Here is an 18,413-nt window from a genome sequence, read left to right on the forward strand (position 1 = left end):
GTGAAAACTCATTCCTCAGACTGTGTATTGGACAAAATATGTATGTAGTTGAGTATATATCTCTGCTGGGCTTGTATAACTTCATATTTAGTTTTCTTATTAGTTTGAAGTATAAGGAAGTATAAATGGGGTTCCTTGCAAGGATTGTAATGGGGTTTTGGTTGAATTACTCCATTGATCTTAATTCTTTGCATTACAAGTCTATATTCGTAAGATATATAGTTCATTAATTATATATCTTGCCATATATCTCAACCTTCACCATAAAAACATGAGACTTCCTATTCGAACCCAAGATATATTCATATTCACTTTTTTAAATAACTCACACAACTACCGTATCTTTTATCTCTTATTAAGGATTCAAACTCTTGTGCAAGAAAAACTTTAAAAAAAAAATGCCGAGTGTTAATTGAGTTATAAGGCCCAAGCTCCACATATTCATATCCAATCCTACTTTAATTTTGGGAGAATTACAATGAGAGAAAAAAAAAAATAATTATAAAATAAGTTTTAGAAGTTATCATTTTTTACTTTAAAATTTATTATTACAAGTTGTTGAGCTTGTTATTATAATATTTTAGTAAATTTTTTTTTGCTTTGGACCTCATTGTAATTCTCCGTTTAATTTATACCGATATCTCATACTATTATTATTATTATTATTATTATTATTATTTAATTAGGATAAAGTCTTTCTTCAAGAAAATTATTGAAATTACATAATTTTTATTTACTTTGTCAAATTGAGAAGAAACTATACCTCAATCTTGAGTCTTGTGCGTAGAGCCTAGGGCTAGAACTAACCCCAATGACCTTTATTCTAATGCTCCCTTTTAATAAAAGAGAGTTTCGAAAAGCCTTATTTTGGTCTAAACGGTATGACATAAAGAGCTCAAACCTGCATATCAATTTATATATTTGTGCGTGTGTATATATATATATGTATATGTATAATTGAATTATTATTTATTATTATGGAACTAGGTCCACGCTAGCCTTCGGCATGATTTGGCATGTAAAATAAAATGAAACAAAAAAAAAGGACAAAAATTTAAGAACTCATTTGTCTACTAAAGAAAGAAAGCTGCCTCTCTTATTGAAACCTTAAAAGGGGAAGGAAAAAAAAAAATCCACCACACAACCTTGTTAGGCCTTGACAAAGAATTGTATTTTGTGTTTGAATGAGAAAAGAAAATGGATATAGAAGAGAAAAGTGCGTATAAAATATTTTCACTCCTTATATTTAGATAAATAGAAGAAAAAACACTAATTTATGCTTATTTTTATTGTAATTATTTAAATTGAATTAAAAATTTAATTATATATACACTATCAACATAGAGCAATGTCATTTGAGCCGGGGCTCATTTGCATTGGAATTGAAAACTCAATTATAAGTATACTGTATCACCATATCTATTATACTTTCTAGAATCAATTCCCCAACCTCCTCAATAAGGGGGTAGAGCGATGTCATTAAAGCCAAGGCTCATTTGTATTGGAATTGCTTCTCTCATAAATAACTCCCATAATATGTGTAATTAAGCAGAAAAAAATTAAAGAAGTATATATTTAGAAGACAAATTAAATTAAAATATTATTTCTAAGGCTAAAACAAATACCTCTATTAACTCTTATACTAAAGATAAGAAGAATAATGTGCAGTACATGGTAACAACTTCTTAAATGGGTAATGAAGATTGAGCTTAAAAAAAGATTAAATTAAAATTCCTAAAGAAATCAAATTTCAAAGTTATAGGATGGAGAAACATATTCAAGAGAATTATAATAAAATTCTAAGCTAAAAAAATAATTACCAAAAAGTCTCAATTACAAGTTAGAAGTTATCATTTTTCACTCTATAACTTATTATTAAAAACTGCTCAATTGTTATTAAGACTTTTTAGTTATTATATTTATTTTTTGAGACTTTGTTGCAATTCTCTCTATTTAAATATGTGATTTGAAAAGTGACTGATGAAATCTCCATGTTGCGAGCAACAATCACCATCCAGATCCACCGGCCAAATGTACAAAAAATAATGAGAAATAAACCAACAAGGACAGGATTGGCGATATATGCGATTATGTCATTGTTTTGCTCTGGGAGAGACAATTTATTTTATTAGATGACCTTATTGATATTTTCAGTTCCTTTTGATCTTATTTTAATTTTGATCTAAAATCAATAGTTTTATTCCTTGAAATTTGATTTTTCTTTTTTTGGGTTTCCCAAATAAGTATGATCCTATGGCTTCTTTTGGAGGAGTGCATGTGAATAATTAGCATTATGATGTACTTAATATGGGAAGTTCTCACACGTGGTTTAACATAACTGATAATAGCATTATTTGTGGTGACATAATTTTTTGCATGTACAAAGTTCGATTCTTAACCTCAAATAAAATTCCAATCCTTTTCACTCAACTCTACTAATGTTGGTAAATTGCTATTCTAAGTATCAACCAACAAATTTGCTCAAAAAAAAAAATATCAACCAACAAAATGAGGACCATAATGATGACGACCATAATAATAATAATAATAATAATAATAATAATAATAATAATAATATTTGTAGTCCTGAATATAATATCTACTTGATTAATTAATTAATTTGGATAGATAAAAAAAACTAGTTTAATTAGTTATTTGTTAAAAATAAGTTTTGGTTTATCCAAAATACCATATTAAATCATTTGCATAGAAACGATTTTTTCATTTGTATTGAAACCATTTCTTGATGCAAATTCCCTAAATACATACAATTAGTAGAAACAATTTGGGAAAAATAATAAATATGAGGGATAAAATGAAATAAAATCTTGTATTTAAAACCAAATTTAACTTCCAACTAGTTTTTATATTAGAAATAGGAGCTAGTAGTAGCAAGATAACCGTCTTTAGAGGCAGAAAATTTGAACTCTACAGTTACAGTTCTGTACAATATTATTATACACAACCTGGGCGCAAGAAAAGAAGAACCAGGCGTACAATGGAGACAACCTTCACTACTTTGCAGCAAGTGATTCTGCAGAGTGGAAGACCATATATCTGAACAAAACAAAAACAGAAACAGAAGGGTTCAAATTACACATCCCGCAAGCAAATTAAAAATACAAACCATATCTTCTGGTATATATTGGTGCCAAGTATTGCTGCTACTGTTCACTTCCTTGCCAAGCCCACACTATATCCTTCAATGAAGGCTTCAAGTTCTGATCCCTAAATTGGATATACTCATACGTATCGCCGGCAGTTTTCTTCACCTCCACGACATGAAACGTTGATGTCACCTCAAAAATCTCTGCATCAATACCAAGTTGTCCCTTCCGACCACTCTTGCTTCCCTCCAACCTCACTAATCCGTCTTTCTTCACAACATTGAATTTTCTCTCTGCTTGTGCTATTTCTTCCAGTTTTGAAACAATCGTTGAGGCGGGCTTCGTGGTGGTGAATCTAGCATGTTGTCTCCGACACGTATCTTCCTCAAACAAACCAGAGAGATCAAATCCTGACGATAGGGATATTAAATCGAAGGCATTGAAGGCAGATGGTTTCACTTTCACTGGGGTTTCTTTGGTTTTTTCCTCTGGACTTGATGATGATGGAGAATCAAAAAGAGCCTGAACATCACTCGTAGGATTGGAAACTGGTGATTTGGGTGGTTCAATTTGCTGATACCCAATTTTAAACCAGCCATTTTCCATAATCTTAGCAATACTTACCCTTGTTCTTGGATTTGGATCCAGAATTCTGGTGATAAGTCTTGTGGTTTGATGTGAGAACCATTTAGGACACTTGAATTCTGCAGTACAAATCTTCCTATACATTTCAATCACATTCTTATCCTGAAATGGAAGAAAGCCTGCAAGAAGAACAAACAGAATAACCCCACAAGACCATATATCAGCTTTGGCTCCATCATAGCCTTTCTTGTTAAGCACTTCAGGGGCTACATAAGCTGGTGTTCCACAAGTTGTATAGAGAAGACCATCGTTCTTTCTGGGTTCATACAAAGCACTCAACCCAAAATCCGAAATCTTCAGATCCCCATTTTCATCCAGAAGCAGATTCTCCGGCTTCAGATCTCGGTGATAAACCCCTCGGCTATGGCAGAAATCAACCGCACCGATTAGCTGCTGGAAATACTTTCGCGCCAAATCCTCCTTCAATTTCCCTTTGGCGACTTTGGCGAAGAGCTCGCCGCCTTTGACGTACTCCATGGCGAAGTAAATCTTGTTTTTTGCTCGCCATAACTTCATAGAGCTGAACAACGTTTGGGTGCCTTACAAGGTGCATGCCGGAGATCTCACGCTTGATTTGGTCGATCAAGCCGATGCGAAGAATTTTCTGCTTGTTGATGACTTTAATGGCGACGCTCTGGTTGGTTTTGATGTTTCTGGCGTGGTAGACTTTGGCAAATGTGCCTTGGCCGAGCAAACGGCCCAGCTCGTATTTCTCCATCAGAATTGTTCCTTTCTTCTCCGGCTCTGAATCCATTGGGGTTGCAAAGAAAGGAACTGTGGGTTTCAAGGTTGAGATCTGAGAATAAAGAGGCGGGAGGACAACAATGAAGAAGAAGAAGAGGAAGAGGAATGGAGTTAGGCGGAAGCCAACAGATTCACAGAATTATGCCGAAGGCCGTTATTTTGCTCTATTTGTAGAAAATCAGTATATAGATATTACTACCTCCGGTCCTAATTATAAGACCCGGTTGACTTATTTAAGGAGATTAAGGAAGTAAGTTAAGTTAGTTATTTGTAATAAATAAGTGTTGTCATTCCTAAAATATCCTTGCTAATTAAGTGTATTGGCTAGAACTATCATTATTAGAAGGATTATTTTGGAAAAAATGCATAAATATGAGAGACAAAATGGATTGGGGTCTTATAATTAGGACCAAACAAAAAGTCAAATAGGGTCTTATAATAAGGATCGGAGGTAGTACTATTCAGTTTGGTTTTTTTTTTTTCCCCTTTTTCATTAAATTTTATAAAAAAATTATTATAGGGGCAAAAATTTAAGTAAACTGGCTCTTTTGCTTATTACTCATTAGAGTATATCTCAATCTCCAAAAAGCATGTATAAAACTATTTTCTTTGGTAAGGGATAAAATTGCCTTTTAGGTTACCTACCAAAAATAATTTCAAACATTAACATGCGCTTTCATTAAAAAATTGTTTTGCTGACAAAGTTATACCACCTCGATGTAAGATTGGAGTAACCTTTAATTATTTGTATTGAAAATTATTTTTTTGATAGAAAATTTTTTAGTTAGAATTAATGAGTACAATCAATAAATGGAATTTAAAAAAATATAAATTTAAATAATAAATCTTATATTTATGATTAGATAAACTATTTCTATTAGCTTTTGCACTGAACCGATTAGAGGGAGTAAAGAGCAATATATTGTTGTAAGTTGCGTTGAGAGATGACACAGTGTGATGTAATACATATTCATTAAAATGTAAGTTTAAATACAAATAAAGTACTACCTCCGGTCCTAATTATAAGACCTAGTTGACTAATTTGAGGAGATTAAGGAAGTGAGTTAAGTTAATTGTTTGTAATAAATATGTGTTGTCATTCCTAAAATATCCTTGCTAATTAAGTGTATTAGCTAGAACTATCATCATTAGAAAGACTATCTTGGAAAAAAAATGTATAAATGTAAAAGACAAAATGGATTGAGGTTTTATAATTAGGACCAAACTAAAAGTCAAACGGGGTCTTATATTAAGGACCGGAGGTAGTATAAAATTTGTAACAATTTATAAGTCATATTTTCTCTTTAAAAAATTATATGCACCGCTTATGGGCTGTGGTGGATATATTTTGTTATATTTAAAGAAAGTGCCTGGCGTACATTTTGAAATTTTTGTAAGAAGGATGTAAATAGATTGACGTAAATATTTTGCACGCGCAATTTCTCGGGTGAGTATTATTATTATGCAAATACGAAAAAAAAATCTATTTTGTGATGAAATCAAACATTCTAGGTTCACTAATAAACGTGGTTTCATTTACATTTTTTTTAAAAATTTAGCAAGTTAGGTTATAGGACTCACAAGGATCAAAACATGCCTACAAGCATTAAGATCAAAACATGCCTAGAAAACATTTGTAAATAATTTAAACCTTAATGCTTGTAGGCATGTTTTGATCTTAATGTTTCCTAGGCTCGACTTCCGGTCCGGCTTTTAAAACATTGATACTTATAGATTGTCCACCATAATTTTATTGCAAATTATTGACAGTAAAATAAAACACCAGGCACATTAATAAATTCTAAAATAATACTCCTCTGGGCCTAAATATAATATCTCTTTTATAATGTAATTTACACTATAAAAAGGGTTTTATATTTAGGACCGAAAAAATAATATCTCTCATCCAATTTTCATATAATATATAAAAATTAATAAATTGATATTTCAAACATTTTGAAATCGAGTGGCCAACAAAATTTTAAAATCATTGCTATTTTTTTTATTTGAGATAGTTAATTGCCTTTTTACCATCCTATATATACATTTCCTATCTATCTTTTTTTTTTTGTAAAAATTATACTATAAAATGAGTCTTATATTTAAGACTAGATGAGAAATTTTTATTTTTTTACTCTTTTTTCTATAAGTAAAGATATTTTGAAGATACTTTTAATTTTTACATATTTATTGCTTTTACTCAATTTAATTGACTTTTTCATTTATGTAATTTAATCTAAGATTTCTTATAAAAAAGAACGGAGGGAATATAAATAAAAAATAAAAAAATAAACTAAGTAATGTTTGCTTTTTCCAAAAAGTACAAAAACCCTTGAATTGTTGTCATATTAAAATTTCTTAAAATATTATTTCTATTTCATGAGTGTTATCAACTAGGAAAAAAAATTCTTTCAAACATATTTGTTTTTCCTTTTGAAAAATTAACCAATAATCAAAATGTGTGTTATTTTTATTGAACATAAAAGAAGAAATCTAAGAAACTAGAGGTGGTGATGAGGAACCAAGTTCACAATAATTCCAACTCTTAAATTTGCGAGTGACAGATGTATAAATGCCTGGTTCAGAAACTCCTAACGTCATCTTCAATTTCCGAGCTTTCTTTTTCAATTACAAGTATCGCCACCCAACCACGGGTAACGTCAATTGGATAACCGAAAAATAATTAATGCTTGCTCAGATAACGTCAATTGGATTCTGATTCCTTTAAAGCTTGTTTGGTTAAGCAGTAAGATCAAATGAAAAAAAAACCGGACCGGACCGGCCGGTGAACCGGTCCAAAGTCCGGTCTGGTTTAACAAGAAAACCGGTCACCAAGTGAACCGGTAATAAACCGGTTAAACCGGTCGTAAACCGGTCAACCGCCCGGTTTGGGGGGTTGACTGGTTATATATTTTCCCCCTCAAACTGCCCAAAACGACGTCGTATCATATTAAAAAAAAAAACCTTCGATCCCACACTCACTCAACCGATCGGTCGAATGCCCGGTTCCCTTCCCCCATTCCCTCCTTCGTCCTGGCTCTGTGAGCAAATCGCACATCGCAGATCCCTTCCCCCATTCCCATCGTCCATCATTTCGCTGAGTATCTGAGTTTGATTGAGCGTCCGGCCATTCTCCCTTGCAGCGCCGTCGACTTGCCGTGGAGAGTGGAGACAGCGGTGCCGGTGGGTTGGTCGACTTGTGGTGGAGGTGGAGGCGCCGTGGTCTAGGGTCCGTATTCGGCATTTCCTTCTTCGCTGAGTTTGGTTCGGTGGTCGACCGACGTCCCTGCGCCGCCGATTTGCCGTGGAGAGTGGAGAAGCGGTGCTGGTGGGTTGCTCTGCTCGTTGAGTTTGGTGGTCGATCGGTGTCCGTATTCGGCATATTCTGCTCACTGAGTGGTCGACCGGTGTTCCTGTGCCACTGATCGGTGGGTTGCTCTGCGCCTCTGCTCGTTGAGTTTGGTGGTCACGGGTTGCTCTGTGCCGCTGCCTCCGATTAAATACCGGTACTTAACTATTCATTAATTGATTTTATTCACTGATTGCTCTGCTAAACAGAAGTGAAATTAGAACAAATAAACAATGTTAGAAGTATTTTGGCATGTTGGCTGATCTTAATGTTGTGGACCGACCAGTAGTTTTGCTTCTGCCATTCTATGGATTAATATGATGATTGGAAATATTGTGGACTGATCCTAATTCTGGTTGTGCGTTTCACTGAATAATGATATTGTGTTGGCTGATATTCTGGTTCTGCCTTTAACTGAATATTGATGTTGTGTACTTGTGTTCCTAATTCTAGTTCTGCCTTTCATTGCATATTCCAAATTTGTGTTTTGAAGTGGTTCCTGAAAGGCTGAAGCTTGTGGCTCTATTGTTTGTGTTTGATCATTTTTATTAATTTTTGATTTGTTATTTAATAGCAGTTATGGATATTCCAAACAATCAAAGTTCTGGAAATGAAAATGTCACTCAATCTTCCACTCCTAATACCGAAACCTCTTCTCCCACCCCGGCTTCTTCATTGCGTGGTAAATCTGATCCTGCATGGGCACATGTTGCCTACAAAAAAGAGGGGACACAAACTATATATACATGTCTTTTTTGTGGTAATAATTATAGAGGAGGTGGGATAAACAGAATGAAACAACATCTTGCTGGTATTACTGGTCAAATAGCTTCATGCAAAAAAGTTTCACATGATGTGCGTCATAGAATGATAGAGTCTTTGAAAGAATGTTCAAAGAAAAAGGCTATTGAAAACATAGATGAGGACCTAGAAGAAACCCATGTTGATTCTCCAATTACTATGAGTAGTGGGACGAAGAGGAGAGCTCCTGGGAGTTTGGACAATTACTTTGCTCCTAGGACAGCTCTTGATTCCCAACCAGGCATTAAAAGTGCATTAGCAACTAAAGAAGCAAAACACAATGTGAAAATGTTGATTGCTGAATGGGCTATTGTAAACTGTATTCCATTCAAGGCATTTGATTGCCCTTTATTTCAAAAAGCTGTGGATGGTATTGCTTCAATTGGGCCTGGGTTTAAAGCTCCTAGTGCTTATGATTTCAAAACTAATTTATTGAGTGATTGGAGAAAAGAATGTCAGTTACTCATTGAGAGCCATCGAGCTAAATGGAAAAACAACGGTTGCACACTCATGGCTGATGGATGGACTGACATTAGACAACGGACTTTGATAAACTTTTTGGTGTATTCTACACATGGTATGGTGTTTGTGAAGTCTGTTGATGCATCAGATTTAGTTAAAGATGCCAAAACTCTATTTACTCTATTCTGTGAAGTCATTGAGTGGGTTGGTCCTAAGAACATTGTCCATGTAGTGACTGACAATGCAGCCAATTATGTAGCATGTGGTAGGCTGATTAAGGAAAAATATAAAAATATTTATTGGTCGCCTTGTGCTGCTCATTGTTTGAATCTTGTATTGAAAGATTTTTCCAGCATGCCTCATGTGTCAGACCTTGCATCAAAAGCCTCAAAGATAACAATTTTTGCATACAACCATATGGTTTTCCTCTCATGGTTGAGGAAAAGACCGAGTTGGAAAGAAATTGTACGTCCTGGTGCCACAAGATTTGCTACTACATTTATTATGTTGCATAGTATATATATGCACAAAAATGACTTGCAAGCTCTAGTTGTTGATAAGCATTTTGTGGATCACAAATTATCCAGGACTGAGGCAGGAAAAAATTTTAGTGCCCTCATATTAGATAATCGGTTTTGGAATGATTGTTATCAAGTTGTGAAGATTGTGTCGCCTCTCATAAAGTTGTTGAGAATTGTGGATTCAGATGAGAAGCCTTCATTGCCTTATGTTTATGAAGGCATGCGAAGGGCAAAAGTGGCGATTAAAGAGATGTTTAAAAGGAACAAGGAGTTGTATAAGCCCTACACAAGCATCATTCAAGCTCGATGGGACAGGCATTTGAAGACTAATCTTCATGCAGCATCATATTTGTTAAATCCTGCAATCACATATGATCCAGATTGTCCTAGTAAGTCAAAGTTAATGATGGCGTTGATTGATGTGGTGGAGTCTTACTCAGATGAAGATGTTGATGGCTTTCTGGTAATGAAACAAGCAACTACTTATCGTGAAGGCAAGGAATCTTTTAGTAGACCCTCATGTCAAAAAGCTGCACAAAAATTAGACCCTTGTAAGTGTTAATACTTTATAGTATATTCATAGTTATTTACTAATTCTTATACTATTGTATACTAAATGTATTTTATTATGTAGATGAATGGTGGACATATTATGGTTGTTCAGTTCCAGAATTGCAGCGTGTTGCAATGCGTATTCTTAGTCAAACTTCTGCTTCTTCTGGTTGTGAGAGGAATTAGAGTTTGTTTGAAAGAATTCACAAAAAGAAGAAACAGATTGAAGCATAAGAGGTTGAATGATTTGGTGTTCACAAACTACAATCTGCGGTTGAAGCATAGGTAATCTTGAAAATAATGAATACTTTTAGTCTTTTATTTTAATTGATTTATGTTTAATTGAAGTTTTACTTGTCATTAAAGGAGTACATTAAAGAAGAAGAAAAGTTATGATCCAATTGACTATGAAAATATTGACATGGTGGACTTTTGGGTGGCTGAAGAAGATCCCACTCCAGAGTTTGATGATAGAGATATGGCTACACTTGAAAGTGTCATTAACAATGAAAACATTGCAAATTCAACAACTCTTGAGAGGGATAACGAAGGTTTATATATATAATTAACACTCTATTCTTAGATGAATATAATTATTTGCATAATCATTAATATTGCTTATTGTCTTACATAGGTGATGAAGATATGGATATTGCTGATCCTCCACCTTTGCATGATGATGTTGTCACTCCTATTGTTCCTTGTCCAACTGTTGATGTCTCGGTCCATGCCATTGCCAATGACCTTAATGATGATTTTGATTTTCCATAGCGATGAAGATATGTAGTTTATTAATGTTTGCTTGGTACAATGAAATATTTAAACTACTTTTGTAATTTTTTATCTTTTTTCAACTAATTATTATTTATAAATTTTGTTCTATTTTAATGTTATAAATTAAATTATATCATTTTAATATGACCGGTCCGACCCCGGTCCGACCAGTGACCCTTGACCCACTGTCTCGACCGGTTTAGTCTCCGGTCCGGTTTTTTGTTCCTTGGTAAGATCTCAAATAAGCCTGTTTAAATCTAAATAAGTGATTATGAAGTATGTTTGTCTTATTTGGGTAATTTTTATAAAATCCCAATCAATCGTGATTTTACTCTTTTGTCGCACTTTTACAATAAGCAACAAGGAGTAGTTTATACTTTTGAAAAATCTCGATCAATCTTTAGCAATTAAATTTTCTCCATTCTACCCTCCTATCCTCTTCTAAAAATATCTCTTTAAATATTAACTTCATGTCCTTTTTAGTAATTATACATCTATAAACGATTTTAATAAATGAAAACCAAACATAATCATGATTCTTAAAATTACTTATAAAAAAAATATCCAAACAGAAATCACGATTGACCACTGTCACTTATAGCCAGTGTCACTTGTAAAATTTATGATTATTTAAAATCACAGTTGTCTACTGCTAATCCAAACAGACACTTAGAAAGATTTGAAAGGAGCAATTTTAAGCAATTTTCTTAAATATTCTATATTTTAAGCATCAAGTTATTCTTTCCATAAATAAGACCGGATTAGTTTTTATGGGTAATAAGACCTTTGAGTGTTAATATATAATTTCTGCTCTAAAAAAATATTATACTCCTCTAGCTAATATAGAAGCTAATTAGAGAGTTAATGTTGATCGTATATATAAGACTTATTTTACATATTTATAATTTTTTTTAGTCCTTTTGATATTTTGTCAACAATAATCAAGTAATAAAAGGAGGAAGGGAATTAAAAAAATATATTTAGGATGTTTAAAAAATATATTATATTAACTAATTTAATTAACATCCTTAATTAAGCTTATTATACTTAAATTAGTTAATTAAGTCTTATATTATGGATGTTAAAATTTTATTTTGTCCTGTTGTTATCAAAAAATTTGATAATAGCAAAATTAGTATCCAAAAAAAGAATAGTGAAAACTTATTACTCCTTCTGTTTCTTATTATAAAAAACATTTAATGTTTATATCATGTTCCTATATATAAGAGACACTTAAAAGTTATTTTTATTTTTTTGTATTAATTTCTTATTTTACCCATACTTATTGTCTCCAACTCACACACTCTCTCCCTCTCACTTCTCTTCCTTTTAATAATTTAATTGTTCTCTCTCATGCTTTCTCTTCTTATTAATGAGGGCATTTTTGAAAAAAAAATTATACTTTTTACACATTAATTATTCTTAACTAATTTTAATTATTTTTTTATCAACATAATTTGGTTATTTGTCTCTTATAATAAAAAACGGAGAAAGTATTATTCTGGGCACCCAAATCAGCTCGAATTAGATTAAAATGTAAATTTAATGATAACGTAATCATTAAAACTTCTGACCCACTTGAAGGACATTGAATCTGAATGAACCCACCCGATGTGGATTTTTGCGGACCCCAGTGCTGACCAACAGAATCTTAACATTTGGAATAGCCATTGTGTTCCCACGTGGGCCAAGAGCGCGCACCCCAAGCCATGCAGCCTGAGATTTGGATCTTATTTCGACTTTTTTTTTTTTTGAGAGAGAGCCAAAGAAATACCAACCCAATTACTGGTGGTTCTGAGGTGTTTGGCTTATCTCGAAAGTATATTTTTAAATTGAGATAAATTTTTTTATATGTTTACTTTGTGTGTTATAAAATTATTTTTAAAATTATAATTTGGTTTTATCTAAACACTCTTCTCAGTGAAAGAGGTTTTAAGAGTTTCCTTACAAACAAAAATTTGGTATACTTGAAAAAAATATTAAACAAAATGTTTTTATATAGTTTATGAAAAACTAACTCAAATACCCCCAAAGTCTTGAGTTTAAGTATTGTTAGAGATAGCTAGAGGAATCATGGTCAAGATTTCCACTTTTCTTTTCTTTATTTTCAAGTGAGTTAATTGCACATATACACACACATATATATATCGAGGACTTACCGGATTATTATGGATTTCCACAACTCAGAATATTATTAGAGAAATTTACCACTTTAAAAATACTCTTCCGGTCCTAATTATAAGACCCAATTGGCTTATTTGAGGAGATTAAGAAAGTAAGTTAAGTTGGTTATTTATAATAAATAAGTGTTGTCATTCCTAAAATATCCTTGCTAATTAAGTATATTAGCTATAACTATCATTATTAGAAGGATTATCTTGAAAAAAAATGCATAAATATAAAAGACAAAAATGGATTGGGATCTTAAAATTAGGACCAAATAAAAAGTCAAATGGGGTCTTATAATAAGGACCGAAGGAGTAGATTTTACTCATAAATGGGAGAGAGAAATGAGACTTTCGTGGGTTTTGGCTACACCGTGACGCGATATGAAGGGCATGTCTTAGAACCATTCATTCATATAATGAAAACCTCTGGCTTTCTAATTAATTGATATTGAGCATTAATGGATTCATCCACCTCAAGGGTCTCATTCCAATGTGACTTCAAGTGGGGAGGCATTTGTGGGATATATATTGCGTGATCTTTTGGACAACATGCAGATAGCAGTCAAAAAGAACAGGGAAAAAAAACGTTTCGTTAATTTCTTGTGAAAAATTATTATATATGTGGGCCATGAAATTGGCTCTTTTTTTCGTTCAAAAAATCTTAATAATTGCAAGAAAAAATGATATTAATTAAAACATTATTTAAAACAAGTTTTGCATTTAGATGTAGCAATATTGGATTTAGAAGTGAATCACCAAAATAAGTTCAATAAGTCAACTTATTATTATTATTTATTAGAATATTAACATTTTAAATATTATTTTTATTTACAGATTCATCTGCCACAATTTAGAAGTAAAATTTTGAAATTGACTGGCCATCTTATATGCGAGTATTTTGCATTGACCCATTATATTTTATAGATTTATTTCAAAATTTTCTCGCATTTTTACAATTTATTTATTGAAATTTCACAACACCTCATCTGTCATTTTTAAGTTCAAAAATTATAATTTTGAAACAATTGTTGAGGTGGGCTTCGTGGGGCCTTTTTTTAGCAAAATGCTACAAACAGTAAAAATATATACCAAAATATTACACTTTTAAAAGTATTTACCAATATGCGACATTTAAAGTCATTTTTCAGGTGAACAATTTTTAAAGTCATTCTTCTGGTGAATGATTTCTTCAGAATTAGTTATTGATGTTTGTGAAATGACTAAAAATCATTCTCATGGTGAATGATTTCAAAACTTCATCTCCTTCTGAACGACTTCTTACCTCCTCTTCTAATAAATGAAACTAAAATGATTTAGTATAATGATTTATCAATCATTTAAATGACAAAATCATAACTAAATAATGAGAGGAAAATGTTGATAATTATATAATGATATTAAAACTAATTGAAAAATGAGTATAAGATGTATATTAATTAAAAATAAAGAAGTAATAAATATTTTATTATAAAGAATAATAAATAAAAATTAAGTTTAAAAAGAAAAAGTTATCCACTTTTCTGATAGTGACTTATAGTAATACATCTTGCCCTCCTTCTCATACATTGTAGCCGTTGTTGTTGTATATCAATTTTTTGATATTCAAGTGTCTCATTTGTTTGTATAGTTGGCATGTTCAAATCAAATCAAGGTGATTCATTTAAATGTATAGATTGTTGAGGAATGACAAATGCTTCATTTATGGTCCACCATGTTCAAAAGTAAAGGCATTTTATTCAATTAAAAATAGTACATGATTATCTAATAAAGTCATGAACGATTAAAGTTGTGAAGGATTGGCTGAATTGAAAAGGGATGATGATGAGGGTGCGATGTAATGAGACTCAAGTTGTGTAGGATTGACAGAGGTGAAGAGGGATAATTGTGATGGTGATATGTCACAAGTTTGAGTAAAAATTGGAAGTTCTTGTTCCCTTGCATTTTTGCTTTCAATTATAGGTTGGGTAGACAAGTAACTCCCACGTCGCTTGCTCGGTCTATCACGAGGAATTTGTGGCCAAGGCAACTCAATTGTTGGTGGAGCAGGCTGAGGGTTCATATTAAAACGTTGTTCTCTAAGTGTAAGTAAAACATTACGTTGGTCACGAGCAATCCTGTCTCGATAATCAATACGACTAGGGCATGTTGAACAAGAATTAATTGATAGCCCGTATATCTCCTCTGCTATGTCAGATTGAAATAAATAATAAGATATAAGATAATAACACTTTTTGTGTAAAAGAAAACGATATTAATGGTGAAAAGATGAAAAACTTACCGTGCGACCTGTATCACCATTGATATGTTAAATCCATCGTGTTGTATGTCTCCAATACTATTGCGTGTACTGAGATATTCGATTAAGTTCATCAAGTGCTATAGGAGCATTAACAATTGCATATAGCCATCCATCCTCTACTTGAATGAAATCCAAGTCCGAATGTAAATCATTATACTAATTATTTTATTTTCATTTATTAGGAGAGAAGGTGAAAAGTCTTTCAATAGGAGATGAAGTTTTGAAGTCATTCACCAAAATAATAATTTTTGAGGTCGTTCATCCGAAAAATAATTTTCAATCACTTCACGCACATCGATAATTGTTTCTGAAAAAATCATTTATCAGAAAAAACGACTTTAAAAATTGTTTACCTGAAAAACGATTTTAAGTATAACATATTAATAAATACTTTTAAAAGTACAGTATTTTGATATATATTTTTACTGTTTATAGCATTTTGGTAATAAAAAAAAACGGCTTCGTGGTGGTGAATCTAGCGTGTTGTCTTCGACACGTATCTTCCTCAAACAAACTAGAGAGATCAAATCCTGAAGATAGGGATATTAATAAATCAAACGCACTGAAGACAGATGGTTTCACTTCCATTGGGGTTTCTTTGGTTTTTTCCTCTGGACTTGATGATGATAAAAAGAGCCTGAACATCACTCGTAGGATTGGAAACTGGTGATTTGGGTGGTTCAATCTGCTGGTACCCAATTTTAAACCAGCCATTTTCCATAATCTTAGCAACACTTGCTCTTGTTCTTGGATTTGGATTGAGAATTCTTGCGATAAGTCTTCTGGTTCGAGGTGAGAACCATTTAGGACACTTGAATTCTGAAGTACAAATCTTCCTATACATTTCAATCACATTCTTATCCTGAAATGGAAGAAAGCCTACAAGAAGAACAAACAGAATAACCCCACAAGACCATATGTCAGCTTTGGCTCCATCATAGCCTTTCTTGCTGAGCACTTCAGGGGCCACATAAGTAGGTGTTTCACAAGTTGTATAGAGAACACCATTGTTCTTTCTGGGTTCATACAAAGCACTCAACCCAAAATCTGAAATCTTCAAATCCCCATTTTCGTCCAGAAGCAGCTTCTCCGGCTTCAGATCTCGGTGATAAACCCCTCGGCTATGGCAGAAATCGACAGCACCGATTAGCTGCTAGAAATATTTTCGCGCCAAATCCTCCTTCAATTTCCCTTTGGCGACTTCGGCGAAGAGCTCGCCGCCTTTCACATACTCCATGGCGAAGTAAATCTTGTTTTTGCTGGCCATTACTTCGTAGAGCTGAACGACGTTCGGGTGCCTTACGAGGTGCATCCCTGAGATCTCGTGCTTGCTTTGGTCGATCAAGCCAATTCGAAGAATTTTCTGCTTGCTGATGACTTAAATGGCAATGCTCTGGTTGGTTTTAATGTTTCTGGCGTAGTAGACTTTGGTGAATGTGCCTTGGCCAAGCAAATGGCCTAGCTCGTATTTCTGCATTAGAATTGCTCCTTTCTTCTCCGTTTGTTCTGAATCCATTAGGGTTGCAGAGGAAGGAATAGTAGGTTTCAAGGTTGAGATTAGAGAATGAAGAGGAGAGAGGACGACGATGAAGAAGAAGAAGAAGAGTTGAGTCAGGCCGAACCCAACGGATTCACAGAATTATGCCGAAGTCCGTTATTTTGCTATATTTGTAGAAAATCAGTATATAGATATTACAATTCAACTTGGGTTATTTTGTCCCTATTTTTTTCTGGGTAATTAAATTCTATAGGAAAAATCGGGGTATAACATAATTTTTTTGCGCACAAAATTAAAGTAAATTGGCTCTCTTTTCTTTATTATTCATTAGAGTTTTGATATATCTCAATCTCAAAAAAGCATGTATAAAATTAGTTTTTAGGTTAGCTAGCAAAAACAATTTTCAAAATTTAAACATATGCTTTCATAAAATAGGGATCACATCCATACAATTATTATTGACACAGTTATACTACCTAGATTTAAGATTCAAGTACCCTTAACCCCAAGGGGTTAGGTCAGCTGGCTGGGGCTGTCCTAGCTTAACCACAGGTCTCGAGTTCGAGCTGTGGGAATGCAGCACCCTGAGGGGCCAGAGGGCGCCGACCGAAAGGTTCCTTGCAAGCCTTCGATCCGGATTAGTCTGGGGACGTTGTCACGGCTGAAAGACGCCTATTTCCCTGGGATACCGGAGGAAAAATCCAAAAAAAAGATTCAAGTACCCTTTTAATTATTTGTATTAAAAATTATTTTTTATAGAAAATACCTTAATTAATATGTACAATCAATAAGAAAAATTTTTAAATCATAAATTTAAATAACAAAGTAAATTAAGGTTTTACATTTATAATTAGATAAACTCTTCTATCAGCTGTTACATTGAACTAATGTGAGGGAGTAGTATATTGATGCAAGTTGCAATGAAAGATGACATATTGTGATGTAATACATAGTCTTTGAAATACAAGTTTAAATAAAAATAAACTATAAGATTTATAACAATTTAAAAGTCACATTTTCTCCTTGAAAAATTATATGCAATGCATATGGGCTATGACAGATACATTTTGTTATATTTAAAGAAAGTGTGAGACATATGTTTTGAAATATTTGTGAGAAGGATATAAATAGATTGATATTACACGTGCAATTTTTGGAGTAACTATCATTATTATTATGCAAATACAATATACTGTGGGGGAAAAAGGGAGGCTAAAAATCAATGAAATTTGTACAATTGAAAACAGAGGTACGCAAAATAGATTTTCAAAGTCAAATGAGGGAAAAAAAAATTCTATTTTGCAGATGAAAAAAAAAAATTCTATGTTTACTAATAAACGTAGTTTTGTTAATATTGTTGTTGTAAAGTAAGTTGTTCAGGACTTCCAAGTCTCTCTATCTCACGCGCACGATTTTGCTTGTTGATGTAACTGTCATTAAAAAAAATAAATTAAACCTATTGGAGCAATGAGTATGTGTTAAGATTTTAAAAT

The 18,413-nt window shown here is 32.8% G+C and overlaps 1 protein-coding gene, 2 long non-coding RNA genes and 1 pseudogene across 3 annotated transcripts; 2 read left to right on the forward strand and 2 right to left on the reverse strand.

Annotated features, from left to right (window-relative positions):
• Positions 1–3,018: 3,018 nt before the first annotated feature.
• On the reverse strand, positions 3,019–4,619 carry LOC114727201 (CBL-interacting serine/threonine-protein kinase 20-like; annotated as a pseudogene).
• Positions 4,620–8,424: 3,805 nt separating this feature from the next.
• Positions 8,425–10,367, forward strand: LOC114727196 (uncharacterized). Its single transcript, XM_028913905.1, has 2 exons — positions 8,425–10,180; positions 10,264–10,367. The coding sequence occupies exons 1-2, from the start codon at positions 8,425–8,427 to the stop codon at positions 10,365–10,367; spliced, it is 1,860 nt and encodes a 619-aa protein (XP_028769738.1).
• A 110-nt stretch (positions 10,368–10,477) lies between these two features.
• Positions 10,478–17,634, reverse strand: LOC114727202 (uncharacterized). The gene is made up of 3 exons (XR_003738565.1): positions 17,418–17,634; positions 13,136–13,137; positions 10,478–10,488 (listed from the first exon to the last, which is right to left on the reverse strand). It is a non-coding gene; the product is annotated as an uncharacterized LOC114727202 (long non-coding RNA).
• On the forward strand, positions 10,695–11,053 carry LOC114727203 (uncharacterized). Its single transcript, XR_003738566.1, has 2 exons — positions 10,695–10,732; positions 10,816–11,053. It is a non-coding gene; the product is annotated as an uncharacterized LOC114727203 (long non-coding RNA).
• Positions 17,635–18,413: the final 779 nt, after the last annotated feature.

This window comes from Neltuma alba, unplaced genomic scaffold (genome assembly GCF_004799145.2).
Source record: "Neltuma alba isolate B1F8T4 unplaced genomic scaffold, ASM479914v2 tig00012452_pilon, whole genome shotgun sequence".
NCBI lineage: Eukaryota > Viridiplantae > Streptophyta > Magnoliopsida > Fabales > Fabaceae > Neltuma > Neltuma alba.

Excerpts from the sequence above, each read along its gene's own strand:
- LOC114727196 (XM_028913905.1), top strand. The coding sequence starts at position 8,425 with ATGGATATTCCAAACAATCAAAGTTCTGGAAATGAAAATGTCACTCAA. Across the intron at positions 10,181-10,263 it reads TGCACAAAAATTAGACCCTT|ATGAATGGTGGACATATTAT; the intron begins GTAAGTGTTAAT and ends TTTATTATGTAG.